General features: G+C 37.9%; 1 protein-coding gene across 2 annotated transcripts in view; it reads right to left on the reverse strand.

Moving 5' to 3' along the window:
- The window catches only part of LOC137250524 (allatostatin-A receptor-like), a 239,612-nt gene that overhangs the window by 95,669 nt on the left and 123,926 nt on the right, over positions 1-20,017 (reverse strand). For both annotated transcript variants that reach the window (XM_067783480.1, XM_067783481.1), the window contains exons 3-4: positions 3,179-3,464; positions 269-419 (exon numbers count right to left, since the gene is read on the reverse strand). In XM_067783480.1, the coding sequence (XP_067639581.1) occupies positions 269-419; positions 3,179-3,464 (437 nt within the window). The remainder of the gene's footprint in view (positions 1-268; positions 420-3,178; positions 3,465-20,017) is intronic.

Consider the following 20,017-nt stretch of genomic DNA (forward strand, 5'->3'; position numbering starts at 1 on the left):
TATATCTATCTCGATTCCTTTATACCTGTACAACCAACCGTTATCCAATCAAACTTAATATACTCTGTGAGCTCTGCTCAACTGAGTATAAAAACAGTTCTTAGAAGATTGATGCTTTAAAAGTGTATCCCGCCACCTAATCAAGTACTGAACATATTTTCACAAAACTCGTTAAATTTGATATGGAGACAAATCTGTCTCGCCGTTGTGCCATTTTCCTTTCGATGTTGTTATATACATCAAATTAAAAAAAAAAATTACAAAGTACCTGAAATGCAGCTAGATTCCATCTCTCCTCATGTGATGAGAAGACGCACGCCGTATATTTGCGACCTTTGAAATGGTAGAGTTGAACAGAATGTGATAACGCCACAGGAATGGCTGTCGTTACGATGAGTATCCAAGCGAAAATAATTGCACTAAAATGATAGTGAAAGTAAAGATTGAAAATTAAAATTTGGCTAACAAAAAATATTTCTTTGTGTGAGCTGAAACAGGGAATCAACGGTTTGAAGACCTGAACATTTAAAAACTACATTGTTTAAGTTTTGAATATAATGAATTTGGTAAAACAAAGGTACTCATATGTGCAAATGCACGAACTTTAGAGTGAGGTGAAAGTGGAAAATGTCCGTCCATATATTTGATGACTATTAAGAGTAAAATTTTAGGTTACAAATGAAATAGTGAATCTTGGCAATAGGAATCCCATCTCACTTCGTAAATAAATCACATTCTCTGAGTCTCTCTTCATGCCCATTCTGTATGGATCAGAATCGTGAATAGCAAATTGATCACATTTGAGAAGGTTGCTTTAGTATTCGATGAAAATGCTCACCAAAAGATTTGCGGTTCTCCCCGTAATGTCTAGGGCATATATATTGTAAGATTTAAAACTATTGCAGATGTGAACTTATAGAAGCGAATGAAAGCCCAAAATGCCTAGCCGATAAGGTCATGTTATGCGATTGAAAAAGAGGATCCGGCCTGGAAAATATTTCTTTTTGTAAGCAGACCTCCACTTAGTTGGAAGAAACGGGTAAAGGAAGACTTGAGTTCAATTGATGGTACCAATTTTCGTTAGAAATCACGAAACAAGGATAGTCAGCCTGTTTGACTTATGACGCATCGACCAAAATCGTTTTCTGGTTAAGAACATCATATCGAAGCTGTAATGAACCAATAATAAATCCTGAATGTATTCTTAAAGCCAAAAACTAAGAAAATATCTAAAAAGTAAAAAGGATATAAAAGTCAAAGATTTGTTTTTCTCATGGCGTAAGATTGCATCGAGGTTATGATACTGATATTAGTGCGCTTCCCTGGAGCGATATTCGCATAACTTTTATGAACTTCAATGTACATCACGAAACATGGCTCTTAAAGCTTAAAGTTGGTTGTAAAACCTAGTACATTAAAGCGTTTTGAACACGAAAAGTTTCATGAAAATATCTATGGAAGGTCCGATATCTCCAACATTATTGTGGGAATCGCTAAGCGCTGACTGGTGATCGATACACAAACCGGTATTGGATCATTTTGGCCAGCCGCCATTATCGGCGCTGAACTTAAACTTCAGTAAGACTTACAAAGTCGCGCTCCGTTATTATCGCTTTCTAACTGATCCCTCCAATTTCATGTGCCCAGGTTGCTGCGCTTTGTTGCTGTTAATATATCTTGACTGTAAGGAAGTTAGATATATTCAAAAGAGTCGATAGTTTGTCTCTTTAAAATATTTTTTTTTCACAAATATAAATAGAGACAAGCGCAGCCTCTCCAATATTAGTCAGGGTACAATAAGGAATGTCTGTAGATCAATATCCCTCCACGGGTACCAAATAATGGAATTATTGTTGTAGCGATAATGACACAGCCCGAAGTTTTTGGGGAGTGTTATCGAAGTTGATGATCCTTTCCTGGTTATAGATCTGGCACGTTCAGCAAAAGGTATTATTATGGAACTAACCCAGCGATTTGGTATGACTAGTGTTCTTAAGTTACCTGAGCGCTCCCAGAAGTTGAAGTTAAGCCACAATAGAGTCAATTTTACTAGACACAAATAACTTCCAGCTCTCTGAGAAGAACTTCTTAAAAAATAAATAAATGTAAGGCGCGATAACCTCCGAAGAGATTTTAAGCCGAGCTTCTCTTCAAAGTTGCGATGTGTTCTTTTAAATTCTTCCTACAAATTTGCGGGACCCGAACTACTTGTTTTATGCCGACTCCGAAAGGCATCTGCAAGGCAGATGAATTTTCACCGAGAGATTTTTATGGCAGAAATACACTCGGAGTGCCTGCCAAACACTGCCGATGGGCGACTGAAAAACCTTGCTTGATGTTGCTTTGCCCGGGGCATGAACCCAGGATCTTCAGTGTGGTAGGCGGATCACGCTACCATCACACCACGGCGGCCACAGACGAATTTTTATCTGTAAAAAAACGAATTATTGTCATCGAAATATCGTTTTGCTATTGGTTTTTTATTAGCTTGTTTTAGCCGGGTTCTAGATGAGTCATCGATTTAGGAGTGAACTACTATCGGTATTTGTTTCAAAACAGATCTATGAGCAGTCGGTAATAAATCGATAACACTCGGGTAACAAAGTGGTAACACTCTGGAAAAAATTAATAAATTTTTGATATCGCATATAAAATTTGTTGAAAGTAATCGCGAACATTTCGATTAAAAATCGATGAATAGTCGATAACTTTCGTTCACGTTAAGTTACCGATAACTTTTTTATAACAAATCTGAAGCGCTTTGGTAACATATCGCCAATTTTACATGATTTATCAATAACTTTTCGTAATACTACAATAACTTTTCGGGAGTATACCGATAACTTACCAATATCTTTTGTTACTGTTGATAAGATTTGATATCGATAGTTTATTTATAACAAATGGATACTTCACTTATACATAACACTCCTATAACTAACCGATAGATAACAAACCGTTAATACTTCGATACAAAATTTATTTCCAAACTTTCTTCTTCACTAGATTTTTTTCCTGCTCTTTTATTTCCTATCCTTTCCTTTCTTTTCATTTCTTTTTTTCTTCTTTTTCTTTCCTTCATTTGAATTGTCTTGCTTTGCACCGTTATTTTTATCAACATAACTATCGACATTGTTATTTCATTTTAGTTATTCAAGTGCTTTTAATTTTTACTCACAGCATTGCATTACGTTCGGTGCGCAAAGACATGCTCGTCACCGGATGTACAACAGCCAAGAAACGATCCAAAGACATCAACACTAAGGTGTAAACGCTGCCGTGGCAAGTAACCACAATCATGTATTGGACAAATTTACACCATATATTACCGAAAGGCCATTCGGGCAACACATAATCGGTGGCGGTGAACGGCACACAGAAGATAACAAAGAGTATATCCGAAATTGCTAAATTAATGATGAGCAGGTTAGTTGTGGAGCGCATTTGCTGATTAACGACGACCACTGTAACGAAAGATAAAAATTTGAGGAATTAATGAATATAGTTGTTTGTAAGCTTTTATGGCATAATTGTAATTGCTTTGTGCGGAGAGCAAAATTACTTTCGATATCTTAGCAGAATATATTTTAATCAATCGCTAAGCCGATATTTCATTGTAGCCAAAAATCTCCAGCATCCTTTATTCGGGCCATTATCACCAGTAAGAAAGAGCATAACCGCGATTCGGCCGTTTCACAGCAAATCACGTAAGATATCTCAGTTTCGCGTTAACTGCGCCAATTAGGAGCACCAACGGAGTTGGAAAATATTTCCTCCGCCTGCTGTTCTACACTCAGTGGAGGTCTCCACTTTCCTCTGCTTAAATTGCCATGTCGAAAGAAATACTTTCTTAGGCGGAGCGTCTTCGTCCGTTGCATTACATGACCCAACAGCGAAACCTTTGATGAGCATTTCTTGGCAAGAGTTACATAGTGTGACGAATACTAGCAACACTAAGGCGTACTATCATCTCTAAGCCGATGCTAAGCAGTGATTTATATGCACATCAATAATTCAATCATTATGTCTACACAAATGTACGCACACGCAGAGGAGAAGCAAAGCACAAACACATGCATAAATCTGAGATACTCCCGAAAGTGTGCAATGGTTGTGCAAGTGTCGCTCACACACACAAGCGCATGGGATTTGAGAGAAGGTATAAAATCATGCATCTGTAGTTGCAGCTGAGTAATTTTATAGCTGATAACTAACTAGTAAGTTCTGGAAATGGAAACGCCTAGAAATATGTGAACGAAGAAATCGCACAGTATAAAAGCAGCAACAGTAGAGGCGCGATAATCAGTCTCGTTTAAGCAACCAGTTGCAAAGTATAAGTGTTAATTGTGAAGTACTTTAATGAAGGCCATTCTGCATTATTGAATAGTGGAGTTATTTATTCAACAGTATAGTGATTCGAACGTCAGCAGAAGGTTGCAAATAAGAAAAACTGCACTAAAAAATCGTTACAATTGGTGTCAGAAGAGGAATTGTTGAATAAAGTCCGAAGATTTCGAGTGCAGCAAGGACATGGCAAAGTGGAGTGAATTGAAGATCCAGCAATTGAAGAAGGAGTTGGAGACCCGTGGATTGAATACAACTGGCAATAAACTCGAACTTCAGGCAAGACTACGAAAGGCAATGGAATTAGAGGGAATTAACGTGGAAGAGTATGTCTTTAATCTTGATGGCGACGAGACAACAACAAAAATTGAGGAGAAAAACGAAACACCGCAGACAATGGCGAACACAGACTTGAACACAGTATTAGCTGCAATATCTGCACAAACGTCGACAGTAACATCCAAGATGGAAAAACAACTAGAATCGCATGAGACACGTTTAACATCCAGGATGGAAGAACAGGGGCCGCGCATTTCAGAAATGTCGTCACAAATGTCATCCCAACTGGAATCGCAGGAGACACGCATCGCATCGCAGATTGAAGCACAATTGGATGAACAGAAAACATACATGGCGTCACAAATTGCAGAACAATTAAAAGAGCATGAGGCGCTCAAAACATTCCTACTCGAAGCAAAGGAAGAGCGTATATCAACGAAGCCTGGAGGCACAGGAAACAAAAGTCTCATCGCAGCTGGAGGCTTTAAGTGAACGACAAGTTAAAATGGAGGCCGAGAAGGATGCTTTGAAAGATCGTATACAGGAGTTGCTGCTGAATCGCCCAGCAGTTTCAGCGAGTAATCAAAAGGTAAAAACACCATCCTTTGACGGTTCTGTTCCTTTCCAGGTCTTTAAGCTACAATTTGAGAAGACCGCAGCAGTGAACAACTGGAATGCTGAAGATGAAGTTGCTGCACTGTTCTTGGCATTGAAAGGGCCTGCAGCTGAGATCTTACAAACCATTCCAGAGGGCGAACGGAACTGTTATGAAGCATTGATCGGCGCTCTGGAGAGACGATACGAAACCGAGCATAGGAAACAGATATAACAAATTGTGAGCGACGGCAACTTTGCCAATACCACACCAACTGGCAACGCTACCCCAACTGTCAAACAGATGGATACATAAACGAAAGGAGAAGAAGAAAGTTAATACTTGGACAACGAACGTGTCATACACCACGCCTTCAATACATTTATTTTATTTTATTAAATTTATATCTATATTCATGTAAATTACAAAACATTAATCAATAAACTTAATTTTTGATATCGCACAAACAATTATGTGCATACAAAATGGAGTTACTGAACCGCTTCCAGAGGCCTGGTGAAACATTGCAAGAGTTTGCATCGGATGTTGAAAGGCTGGCACATTTAGCGAATGCGGACGCACCCGTAGAATATACCGAAAGGGTAAAAATCCAGAGGTTTATTTATGGAATACGGGATATCGAAACGGAGCGAGCAACATACGCAAACCCAAAACCTACATTCACAGAAACGGTATCACATGCTCTGATTCAGGAAACAGCATCGCTTCTGTGTTAGCCAGGGTCCAAAGCATGTCGTGTGGAGGTGGAAAGGCCATGCTGGATGAACACAATATTGCAGGCGCTGAAAGGATCGCAAAAGCGGAGTGAAGAGATGCTTCAAATGCGGGAAGCCCGGTCACATTGCACGTCATTGCGATCTTGATCCTAGTGATTTCAACAGCATGGGTGGTCTTAATAACAAAGCTGGAGGGGATGGACAAGAGCAAGTAAGATGTAGAGATCGAGAGCTAGCTCCAGCTATTGAATGTCCTGTGATATCTTTGTCGCAAATTGGTAGAAAATCGAGCAGTCTTACCGTCAGAGGGAATGTGGATGGCAAAGAACGTGTACTGACCGTAGATGCGGGCGCATCTCATTCCTTAATTCGATCTGACTTGGTCAACAGGAGAGAAAAGCCATTACCTGGAGCAAGATTGCGTACGGTCACTGGCGGTTAAAACCAAATCCAGGGAGAAAAGATCTATGAAGTCTTAATTGGGAATGTCATGGTTCTATACAAATTCGTTGTGGCGGAGATCGTTGATGAAGTCATATTGGGAGTGGACTTCTTAGTTGACCATGACATCAGGATCGATATGCCGAGAAAGATTATGCGCTATGAGAATCAGTAACTTCAGTTTGGAAAAAGGGTTCAGCAGTAATCGAGTGCTGGTGAAAGAGATTCGACAAAAACCACAAAAGTTAAAGGCAGCAGATCGGGCAAGGGTTGATGGAACGAATGGGCCAAACAAATCAAAACCAAAGGTAGCTGCGAGAAAAACACTGGCATTGAAAAACCCTAATGAACGCACTAAAACGACTGAAAGAATTTTCCAGAAAGAATGCAAAGGTGGTTTCAAGCCAGCGCGCACTATTGTTGGGAAACGTCGGAACGATACTGATTAGGTGTAGCCAATCCGTCAAGAGCAAGCTCTACAGTGTAGTTCATTCGCCAAACAACAGAGTGCTAGGGAACGATCAAGGATAATGAGTAGTAAGATGAAACGGAGGTACGATGAGAACAATAATTCGGAAGGTTTCTTGGAGGTAGATGGGGTACTCTTATACAACCATCACCGGCAGAAAGGTGTTCCATCCAAATTTCGGTGCAGTTGGGAAGGCCCGTACAAAGTTGTGAAGAAGATCAGTGATACCATCTACCGCATACAAAACATTGGGAAACCACGAAGTAGAGGAGTGGTACATTTGGAGATGCTGGCAGCGTTTAGATCGAGAGATTTGTCTGATCGGGCGATCAGACTTAGGCGTAGGGCAGTGTGACGAATACTAGCAACACTAAGGGGTATTATCATCTCTAAGCCGATGCTAAGCAGTGACTTGTATGCACATCAATAATTCAATCATTATGTCTACACATATGTACGTACACACAGCGGAGAAGCAACGGAAAATCACATGCATAAATCTGAGATATTCCACAAAGTATGCAATGGTTGTGCAAGTGTCGATCACACATGCAAGCGCATGGGGTTTTTGAGAAGCTATAAAATCATGCATCTGTAGTTACAGCTGAGTAATTTTATAGCTGATAACTAACTAAGTTCTGGAAATGGAAGTGCCTAGAAATATGTAAACGAGGAAATCGCACAGTATAAAAGCAGCAACAGTAGAGGCGCGACAATCAGTTTCATTTAAGCAATCAGTTGCGAAGTATAAGTTTTAATTGTGAAGTACTTTAATAAAGGCCATTTTGCATTATTGAATAGTGGAGTTATTTATTCAGCAGTTTAGTGATTCGAACATTATCAGAAGGTTGAAAATAAGAGGAATTGCACTAAAAAATCGCTACAATAGTGAAAAAAAATAGCTGGAAAATCATACCATTTTTATCGTAGATCTCGAAAATCTAAGAATGACAGCATACAAGATTTTCCTAGCACGACGCCAAAACCGTGAGTTAAAGGAAAAACCAGTTGTTTTCGTATCCTTGAACTCGTGCGAACTTATAACTTGGTTGGCTGTAGCCTTAGTTTCAGTTTCTCTCGGGATGATATCCACTTACTGTAAAAAAAAAAAAGCCGACGAAAATTGATTCCCTATTGCGACGTTTCAATTGTCACTATATCTATGAAATGAAACTTTTTGGTTATTGTATAGATAGTTCCTTAACTGATTGGGTGGCATCTTAAGGAGAGAAAGTTAGGACGTCCCCAGCAGTTTTCGTTAAAGCAACTATATATATATATATTAGGGCGGGTCGATTTAAAAATAGCTCATTGCTTTGTGAAAATCGTATTCTAGGGATCAAAATAAGAAACTTTGCCGAAGGAACCATACCTCTAAAACGACTATGTTTACGATATGCAAATGCATCACAGTGATGCCTTGGTTTTAAAAGGGGGTTGTAAAAACGCTAACTTCTAATAATTTTTTTAATTTCTTTTCTATTACTAAGTTAAATTCATTTTTTCACTTACATATGTTCTGACTAAATAAATTTCTAAAGAGAAAAATAAACTCCAAAAAAAAAAAAACATAGGCATTTCAAAGTGGGATTTTTCAAAATTTGCCCTTACGACTCAAAGGGGGGACGTAAAAATTCGTTTTAGAGGTATGGTTCCTTCGGCAAAGTTTCTTATTTTGATCCCTAGAATATGATTTTCACAGAGCAATGGGCAATTTTTTTGCCTCCCCACAAATCGACCCGGCCTAATATATATATATTATAAAACTAAAAGTTTTATCCTTGAAGAGAAAATGAGCATAATTGTCTGCAAAGGACAAATCACGCAAAATGTAGAAATCGTAGGCGAAGTACATTACAATAAGTTATCCCCAAGGAAGTTCTAGAAGAAATATATTGAAAAGCTGACCTAGTCCCAGCCTTATCGAAGTAAACGACCACGAAATTCCATTGAACGCGTTGATAGGAATATCGTAACGATTGCTCTTCTGAAAAAAAATTTAAAGCTGCTCCAGAAACTTCTGCGGAAATAAACGATAGTATTAACACGAAAACGATTATCTCATTGGTTCACCGTCACTTGAGGTAAAACAATTAGTTAGGTTTTTGGCTAAAATAAAACCAGCTTCTGACCACAAAAAACCGTCCCCCGCTAAGCTGGTACTGCAAAAAAGAAACTGGTCTCAGAACGAATGAGCACGAGTAATATCCTATGATTAGCGCAAAACAAATATATTCAATTTCGACTTGTAATGCGTGGTTAGCCCCAAAAATACAAAAATATGAATTTACAACAACGCTCAGAATACTGTGCTCGATTAGCCCCCCTATACTTAGTGAAAGGCCGTCTTGAATGCAGCCAATATAGGCTAAGTAACTCCCAAGGTTTTTAACGCATACCACGCGATTACATACGGAGAATCTTTAACAGTAACCTTAACGCAGTTGTGACTCAATTTTCCTGTATTTTTGGGACTTACTACGCATCGCAACCCTTTGCTGATTACCATTTTTTTGCCCTCATAAGAGAATATGAATCGTAGCCGTTCGTTCCATATCCAATCTACGTCCTCGTAATACCAGCTTAGCATGCGGGCCGTTTTTTCGTCTTGAGAGGATGGTTTTTTTCTAGCCACGGGCCATCAAATTATTTTTCGTCAAGATACGCTGTGCCGTTGCGATTCTAATTTTCATGTTTACGACTGAGAAAAGTTTACTTGGCCCATTGCTGTTTAAGCGTCAGATTATGTATGACATCGTGACACTTTGCGTCGCAGTCACAATCACAGTCACCGGTATATAATACCAAAATATGCTGAAAGGCATTCAGGTTTTCTGTCTTTTACTGAAGTGAACGAATGCTTTTATATGATAGGAATTTTGTTCCACACGAGAAAAATAGACTCGTTGCCTTATACATAATTCGACCATAAATTTAGAATCATCCGTTGCAGACTCATATGACAATAATTTTTGTAGTTACCAACCGATTTTAAATAAACCCTTTGTCACTTTTGGAAAGAAAAAAACTTAGTCTAAATTGCGTAAACCCAATTGCATTTACGGAAAGCTACTGAAATAGTCATGAATTACGTGAATTATATGTTAAAATAGCTTGCACAAAGGTATATAATGTTTGATCTGAACAGAACTCATAATTTCTTGCTTATATAATCATGGGTTTTCTTTAGATTCTAATTGTGTGGGTGTAAGAAGTTGGCATCATAAGTGCCTCCATATACAGAAAATAACAACGAAAGGTATCTTTTGAGTCAAGTGAGCTTATTTGAGTACATCCTTGAAGATGACGGCTTAACTTTATGCATATATAGGAATGCGCACATTTTAGCAAGAGTATATATTTTCCAATGCAGAGGCGTAACCATAATTTGAGGTGTCACAAACTATTAGTATATGCACAACTTACTATAAAAATTCTTCAAGAATATGCCAAACTTTGGAGCATATGTGGTCAGGCTCAGTATGTTATGTAGGCATCGTAAAAGATAAAATTTTAATAATGAAAATCGTTTTTTAGTAATTTATTTTTATTATACCTTTCATGAACATGAAATGGTATATTAACTTTGTTCCGATGTTTGTAACGTTGAGAAATATAGAAGATAGACTCGTCACTAAGTACACCGAATTGATCAGGGCGACGAACTGAGTTGGTATAGCTATGTCCGTCTGTCCGTCGCTGCGCCTGTCCCTCTGTCTGTTTGAACGCAAACTAGTCCCTCAAATTTTGAGATATCTCAATGAAATTTGACAGAAGGATGTATTTTTGTATTATAGTAGACACTTGTCGGATCCGGTAGGATCGGACCACTATAACTCCCATGTATATATATATCTCCCATACAACCGATCGTTCAGATAAGACGATTTTGGTCATTCCTGCCGCAATTTAAAAAGTATAAACGTAAAACTCGGTGATATATATTCTAATATATCATAGAAGATATCCTGAAAAAATCACTTTGATCGGAGCTATATAGTATATATCCCATACAACCGATCGTTCAGATAGAAAGATTTTTGGCCATTTCTCCCTTAGTTTCCAATATAAAAACGTGAAACTTGGTGATATATATTCTAATATATCATAGAAGATTTAATGAAAAATCATTTCGATTGGAGCTATATATAATATATATCCCATACAACCGATCGTTCAGATAAGGGGGTTTTTTGCCATTTTTTATTTTATATTTATCTTAAAAATCGTTTAGGTATGAACGCATATATATTTCTTATCTGATACATCCGATTATTTGGAGATCACGAACAGGATAAGATTATTGTTCAGCCCCATTCATGAAAGGTATGAAGTCTTCGGCACAGCCGAAGACAGTCCCGTCCTTACTTGTTTTTTTATTTTTGTTTGCCGCTCGGAAAATTATATTAATTTTGGGCATTTTCTTGTTGCTCACAAGCAAAAATCTAAATTTTAGAGCCTGGTACAATATATAGGTGTTAGCAACTTCTCCTCATTGTTAACTAGCGATGGAGAATACGAGCCCAAGAACACGTTCCGGCACTCGGCAATATCCCGGATAAAAAATCACAAAGCTACAGCTAATGAAACATTACCCGCCGCACTGTTCAAACACGGATGCGAAGAGTTGGTTAAGAGAATGCATCAACTCTTATTCAAAATATGGCCGAACGAGCGCTTGCCCCGTGATTATAACTTAAGTGTGCTCTGCCCAATTTACAAGAAAGGCGATGCTGCAAACCGCACCAGTAGCCGCGGATTCAGACTGCTTAATATCGCGTTTAAGGTTTTGTCTACCACATTGTGCGAAAAACTGAAGCCCAATGTCAATGTACTGATTGGACCTTATAATTGCGTCTACAGATCTAGTAAATCTACTTTCGACCAGATTTTCAGATTTCTACTACTTGCCAGATCTTGGAGAAGATTCGCGATAAGTGTGTCGACACTCACCATCCCCTTGTCGACTTCAAAATAGCTTTTACCAGCGCAAAAAATAGTTACTTGTACGCTGCTATGTCTGAGCTTAGGTTCCCTGCAAAATGTTGTGTCAAATGATGTTGAGCAACACCACTTGCTTAGTAAGCATTGGAAAGGACCTCTTTGCGCCATTCAAAACCGAACAAGGTTTCAGGCAAAGCAGCTCTCTGTCGTGCGATTTCTTAACCATAGCGCTGGAGTAGATAATTCTTCAGCAGAACTTAACCCTAATTAATGCCATATTCTTATAATACTGATATTATTGGCTTTAACAACCGCACCGTAAGTTTTGAGTTCTCTCGAATAGATAAAAGCAAATTGGTGCGTCTTGCCTTAAATGGGGACAAGGCAAAACACTTTCTACCATGCGCGGAACCGCCCATTCATTCCCTCAATTTCCTGTTCCAATAAAACTTGGTAAGTGAAATATCATTGATACAAAACTATTTTTCGCTATATATATTAGTTTAGTATAAGACCCTTTTAAACATCATTTATATAAAAATGGGCGTGTCTTAATCTACTACTACTAGAAATATTTCCTGCTATAAGGAAAATATATGGACTAAATCTTATAACGGTCCGGTAATTTTTCTTCGAGTTATGGCTCCCGAAACAGAAAATTGCTTCGTTATCAAAGGGGCGGCGCCACGCCCAATTTAAAAAATTTAAATTTTTTCCCATTTCTTGTTAAAATTCCACATAACGAAAGATATATAATTGATAGACAGCTCTTTTTTGCAAAGATATAGCTTATTTTATTTGTCAACGACCCCTTTAAAAATCTTTTATATAAAAGTGGGCGTGGTTCGTAATCGATTTCGTTCATTTTTCCTCGAATCATTCCTTATAATAAGGACAAGTTCTCTGTCAAATTTTGTTATAATAGGTCTAATGGTTTTTGATTTTTAATTAATAACACAGCCCCAAAGAAACAAAAACGGGATGTACAACGGAGGAAACAGGTCAATTCTTACGGATTTTTGGTCGCTGAACCCGAATTCGTTGTCAGAATTGAAAAGTTAGCTCTTGTTTTTTCTTTTAACTCCCTGCGGGGGCATCATAATCTACACGGACGGCTCGAAAATAGAAAAGGGAACTGGAGCTGGGATGTACTCAACACATCTACAGTTAAGCCAATCATTCCGACCCCCATAGACAAAGCGGCAAAGCTGCTCTAAGATAGTGCGGTCTCCAACACCGACGTAATAATCTTTGTTGACAGCCAAACCGCCTTAAAGGCATTAGAGTCCAACATGATAAAATCGGACATCTTGCGGAGGTGTAGAGCCTCTATGGATTCTATAAATCATCTCAATGTCTCCCTTTGCTAGGTCCCTGGGCACAGCGGCATTGAAATGAATGAACTCGCGAATGAGATGGCTACCAGAGATTCCGACTTAGACAAAAGTGAAGTGGACAGCTCCGCCCGACCTACTGAGTTATCTCCTTGGGAGAATCGATGAATATGAGATCAGGGAAACGGACTTGCTGTGGACCAGTAGAGTTGACTGCGAAGTCTCAAGGTCCTTATGGACGTGCTTGGATAGGAAAGGCACCAGCTTCCTTCTCAAACTGAACAAATCTGCGGTGAGGGCACTTTTGGGTTTCATTACAGGTCGTTGTGCTATCGTACCAATGCTCCGATGTTGAATAATACCAACAAGCTCCCTCTGCAGAATCTGTCAGGATGAGGAGGAAGAGGAGTCAATCTACGCCCTTCTCTGCAGATGTCCGGCGCTTCAAAGAAGGAGGGTTAGATTTCTAGGCTCACGGTTCTTCGACAGCCTGGCAGAGGTTGGGAAGGTGGCAGGGAAACCAAATGGTTCGTTGAGGGCCACTAGGAGGTAATGGGGCTAAACGAATTTTCCGCCACCCTGTACTAACCAGGGGTACCCACGATGGACAAAAATGTCTCCGAGTGGAAGTGTGGGTAATACCCCTTAACCTAACCTAACCTATCGTATTATCAGATAGACAGACGGACGGAAGGATGTACAAACGGACATGGCTTAATTAAACTTTTTTATACTGATGATTTTGATATATGGAAGTCTATATCTATCCTGATCTTTTTGAACCTGTACAACCAACCGTTATGGTAACTAAGTTAATATACTCAGTGCACAAAGCACGTGTGGATGATCGCTTACATATTACGACATTTTGACCCAAAAACTGACAAGAATACGTGTGTGTGTGTGCGTCTTTAGTAAATAAATTTAATGACTTGAGTACTTGACAAGGGTACCATTAAATTGTGATTTATTGCATTTTGTAATTTCGAAAATTCATTTTAATTTCTATTATGTGTATATATAAATAACTAGCGAAGATAGAAAACCTGTTCTTCTTGCAGTGGCAAGATACTCCATTCGACGAGCACTTTTTTATGACCCTATCATCACTCCCATTATCAAGCCTCTTCGATGGATATTTCTCAAACCATTTAGTTTACAAGGATGGGTATCTTGGGAAAAAGTCTGCATTGTGTGGATGCGCTTGCGATAAGGCAAACGTATGATATTTATGAAGTTGTTAAATACTCGTATCCTACGTTTGTCTGAACGCCACCGTCAATAACATGCAAAGGTTGCCCCAAGATGCCCCCAGCTACAACGAGTATAAGAACCTTATGCCTATTTGCTGACCTGCAGAACTACAGAGAAATTTTATTCCCAGAACAAACCTTTTAACAATTATTCCTCTAGAGCTACATACGTTATGGGTATACAATTAACTAAATAAAAATTGGAGACTTCTAGCCTCATCGTCACCATCATACTTCATAAAATCTGTAAGTTAAGCATTCAAAGCTCTTAAAGAATTTTGTTTCGGCTTATAAATACTTCCTTTCGGCAGGACAATTGACATACGTGCATGCTTTGTCAAAACGCTGTTAGCAAACGTATGTATATTTGGAAAGGCTTCTTCGAGCTGTGAGTAACCAGGAAGTTAATCCGCTCTAAGAGAAAGGACACATATACTATGCCTTGAATGATGTCGAACAAAAAACTAAGATATAGAGTTCTTTTTCTATTGTTTAACACCTTAAAGTTTTTATGAAGGCATCTTGAATTATGCCCAGGGATTGCATCCGCAAAGTTTAGATTGCGAAGGGCAAAATTTACGAAAGCCTTTGCACTCGTTCTGTTCACTTAATATTGACCTTCATATAAAAAGTCCGGATTACTGCTTGGAACTCATTAAAAAGTATAAGGAGGTTTTAAAGATTTTTACGCCCAAAATTAGAGTCGGAGTAATCTTCGAATTGCAGACTGGGTAGCCAGTTTGGACTCATTAGTATAATAGCTAGAATGTAGATATGCGATATTTGATATACGAGACTTACAAAAAAATACGTGGAAATATTTACTAATATTAAGATGATTGATTTACTTTGCACTACTACTATATTAAGATCTGCTTGAAGGCTTGCCGCATCAGATATACAGGAGATTTTTAAGAACAAGGTTATATCATTAATAAAGATAACGAAATGGAGGGAACCTAAGATGCTGCCTGGAGAGACTCCTGTGGAGGCAGTAAAAGGAACGGACGCACAATCATCAACAACATCTACACTCTTCCGGAGAGAAAGATAGGATTTAGTCTAGGACAAAAAAGTTGAGTGACAGCCAATACTGGTCAACTAGTTTATAAATATTGAACGGCTAACTTTGTCAAAGGCTTTTGAAAATAATGTGTATACTGTGTCAACATGAAACCGTAATTAAGCCATGTTTTTAAGTGAAAAATACACCGTCAAAGTATACAAATCACGCTTGCATAGCACAGGCCGACAAAATTTAACAAACATTCAGATCCAGAAACCAGACTATATATTTCCGAAAGTTTATGAGGCGCTGAATCCAAATCAGCTCTGTTTTTCGAGATATCTTAGCCTAAAAGTGCAAAAACACGGTTTTTGCACATATTTGAGGTTATGTAGCCATGCAGATGTTTTATTTCATCAAAATTAAAGGTGGCATCTTTAAATACAAGTTTTCTTTCAAATGGCGTTGAGTGTGCTCAAATATCATTTTTCTTTTTTCGCTGAGATATCGCATTTTGAAATTTTCATGTTTCATGGTAGGGGTGGTTTCTATGGGTTAGGGGATACGGGAGTTGAAGGGTTAACAGTGAAGTTGGTTAGCCTACTTGTGGTGTGAGATATCTAGATAAATAAGACGTTATTTTAAGAAAAATATGCGAGTAAACGCGGTTAAGTGGGTTAGCCTGCTTGCGGTATGATATGGTGATTTCTAGGGGTTAGAGCTGTGTGTGACTCGCTATCCGAGGGTTAGATAGTGTAGAGGTGTGGTGAGTTAGCACACTTATTGTGTGAGACAAAATTTTAAGAAAAATAAGACTCAATTCAAGAAAATTAGTAATCGACTATATCATGTCTATGTTATCTAAATCGATTTTGAGGAGTATGAAAATTTAGAAACAGGAAAATTTCAAAACGCGATATCTCAGCGAAAAAAAACGATAGCAGGGTTGGTAACGAAATCCTGCTTTTGCAAAATCCCGAAAGCAAAATCCTGCTGTTTAAAATCCTGTATTTTTAAAATCCTGCTTTTTAAAATCTTGATTTTTTTAAATTCTGCTTCTCAAAATCTCGAATTAGAAAATTCTGTATTTAAATGTAATAAAACAATGTTAAAGTGGACATGTCATTTCTTTGGAAAGTGCGCACTTTTCAAAGTAATGACTTGTGCACTTTAACATTTTTTATATTACATTTAAATACAACACTGTGTACGCATAATTTTTTATTTTATTATTCCACCCATATGAACATACATATGTATGTATGTACACATGTTCATTGACGAATTGCTGGAACTAGAAATACCGTCATACATCGTAGACTAAAAGTTATTGTAGGTGAAAGTACCTCACAATTTTATAAACTCGTATAAAATTTACAAAAGGAGCTTATTTATGCGAAAACTCAAATACAAAGAAGGGAAAAGGAGAAATAATAAGAAAGAAAAGAAACATAATTAAAAAAAAACAAGCAACTTGAGTTTGAATACTTTCGCTGCGTATGTCGGTTCATTTCGTTGTTCAGAGAGTTTATCTAAAGGGTAAGTACACTAAAAGCAGAATTTGTTAAGCCGGATTTAGCAAAAGCAGAATTTTTGAAAGCCAGGATTTTGGAAAAGCAAAATTTTAGAAAACCAGGATTTTACCTATGCTGGATTTTTTAACATTTTGCAGGAGTTTGCGAGGTAGAATTTTCTAAAACAGGCAAACGTTACGCTCCCATTTGAGCACACTCAACGCCATTTAAAAGAAGAAGACTTGTGTTTAAAGATGCCGTACTTTAATTTTGGTGAAAGAAAACATCTGCAAGGCCACATAACCTCAAATATGGGCAAAAACGGTGTTTTTTGCACTTTTAGGTTAGGATATCTCGAAAACCAGAGCTGATAGAGCAATTTTGGGCCACATTTCGATTCATCGCATCAAAATCCTTCGAAAATATATAGTACTGTTTCTAGGTCTGATATGCTGTCGGCTTGTGTAATTATCGCTTTGGTGAATAGGCGTTATTAAGGTGAACTTCCACTCCTCAATAAACTTTACACTCTCAAACCATTTGTTGAAAATAACAAGTAGAAGATGGGCCAGAGCTTCACAATTTTTAAAAAGGTTCTGAGAAAACCATCCAGATCGGGTTTCTTTGTGAACTTTATGTTGATAACACCCTACACTACATCCTCTAAAATGAGTACCAGGGAACCAAAACTTAAGGGATTATTCGAATTAGAAACTTGAACGAGTTTTCTTCAATCTCATAAACTACTCTGTGTACCTTGGAATTTGGTGGAAAACTTCTCACTTAGGTGATGCGCTATCGCAACATGCTTCAAATACAACATTTTTGAATATCTCAAAACACATAACAACCTCGATCCCATGGAAAAGCGGAGCTCAATAAATGAAGCATAAAGCATTATTTAGAAAAATCAAGTTATGCGAATTAAATAATGTTCAAAATTCTGCCTTTTTAAATGAAGCGACGCATAAATGCATAGGACAACGGTTCAACGGGTTTGTTTATATGGAAAGCTCATTATGTGACGCTTAGCGCGAAGATACCCCTAACTCGATACAAATCAGTTTGTTAACGATATTTTACAAATGAAGGTTTGTTTAAGGAATTGGGAAAAAGGAGAGATCAATGTCTTTATTCCTTTATAAGTAATGAGCAGTCAAAATCGCCAGTAATTGTGTCGTATATGGACAATCTAATCAAAATTAGCTGCTATCTCCATACATTTTCAGAATATTTTGAAATTCCGAAGGTTTGAAAATTGAGTTTTTCGGTCTACTGTAAAATTTTGTTGGGTTGAGTTAGCAGGTTCTATCGTGGCGTCAACGGCTTACATGGGAGTAAAGTAAAGAGCACCTTGACTGTTTTTGTTGTAGCGATAAAGTCACTCTCCGAAAATTTTGGAAAGTGTTATCGTTGCAGGTGCTCCTTTGCCGTATATAGATCTGGTACATTCCGATAAGAAGCACCATTAAGGTACTAGACCAAACATATCAGGAACGATTTAATATGATGACATTGAAACTTCTTGGGACCTCCAGAGCCTTGCCTGCTTGGTGTGTATATGATACATTCATATATGTAACAGGATTCGCCTGGAGTGGGTGAGGTGAACAATAGAGTTGCGGAAGCTGTGACTTGTACTTGTCCACCCATTGAATCCCTCGACACGTAACTCATTGTCAGAACAGTTAAACAATTTACAATTTTTAAGCTTTGCTTATACAATTTTCAACATTCTTAAATTATTTCTTTAACCGGGATACCAAGATTACTTAATTTTTAAGACAATTATTGGTCTAGATTGAGGGGGAGATTATATAAGGTGAAGTCAGTCCCAGCTTTTTATGTTAATAGTTTCGATTTTAGGAAATTCTTGGTTGAGTATATTAAAGGATTTAAATACCTATTGCGGAAGATTCCACGATTTAAGAAACTAATCTCAATGACAGCTTTAATGCTACGCGAGTCTTTTTCAATGGGCAGAGGGGGTTAATAACCTCCTTTATATCTCGCTCTGTACATGCCCATGGCCATACTTATGTATGAGAATATAAAAAATGTTTCAAGGTAGGTCACTCTTACTTAGCGTACATATAATTGTCAAATCGTAAGGGTGGAGAAATTTCACAAATGTGGGTTTAAGCGTTGCACGTATGACATTGTTGTACACTTTTAAACAATGGAAACGTACTATATTTATTACACATACAAACTTGTTATAATAAGGTTATATGCATTTGAGCTCAGCTTGCGCATACAGCTGCGTACACAAATATAGCAGCAAAAAATTATTATGAAAGTTTATGTTAGTGTTTATTAGCAGTTTTTTAGCCCAATCATGATAAAAATAAAAGAAGGTAGTCCTTATCTTATTTTTGACCGCCATTGTTCCCATTTGACATAAACATATGCCTCTAATACTAACTTCCCTATGGTTTACCTCTGTTGAAACTGCTAGTTTCCTTGGACTTCCGTTAGAGGACTTTGATAACAATTTTTGAAAAGTCGCACCCACTGAATGGGGCGAAAACCCGTTAATGCAAAAACAATACGAGACATTTTTTTTGCATATTTTTTGACGTTTAGTCTGCTTTTTCGAACAGGTATTGAAACCAACATCGACTCCAGAATATATATCTACCGTATCCCGCACTTCACACTACCGTAAACAGTGTGTAAAGTCTGTGCTAGGACATTTGGATTGTAATTGGTGTGAGGGCTGAACCCTGCTATGTGGGTGAGTGGAGTGTTCAGGCATGAAGCACGCTGCATTTATACAAAAGTTTTCCCTAGCAGAATCGCTTGGAAAATAACTGTGGCCTTGTCGCAGCAAAGAGTGCTGCTGCTACGAAGTAATTGATATCCTAAAGTGAGGTGAAACAGAAACTACGACGAACGGAGCGATGAAGCTGTTTATGACTGTGCCAAAAATATATAACACGATTTTTTACGGACAAATATCTGTCGAGACTTCAAAATCTGAAGAAAGAAAGCTGCTTATGTAGTTTCATGGTCAGAATAACGGAACCAAGTAATCTGCCACTACCCGATACACAAATACAATGAAGTTAAGGTGATAACAATATTCACACCTTAAAACA

Source organism: Eurosta solidaginis, chromosome 4 (assembly GCF_040869045.1).
Source record: "Eurosta solidaginis isolate ZX-2024a chromosome 4, ASM4086904v1, whole genome shotgun sequence".
In the NCBI taxonomy this organism is placed as follows: Eukaryota; Metazoa; Arthropoda; class Insecta; order Diptera; family Tephritidae; genus Eurosta; species Eurosta solidaginis.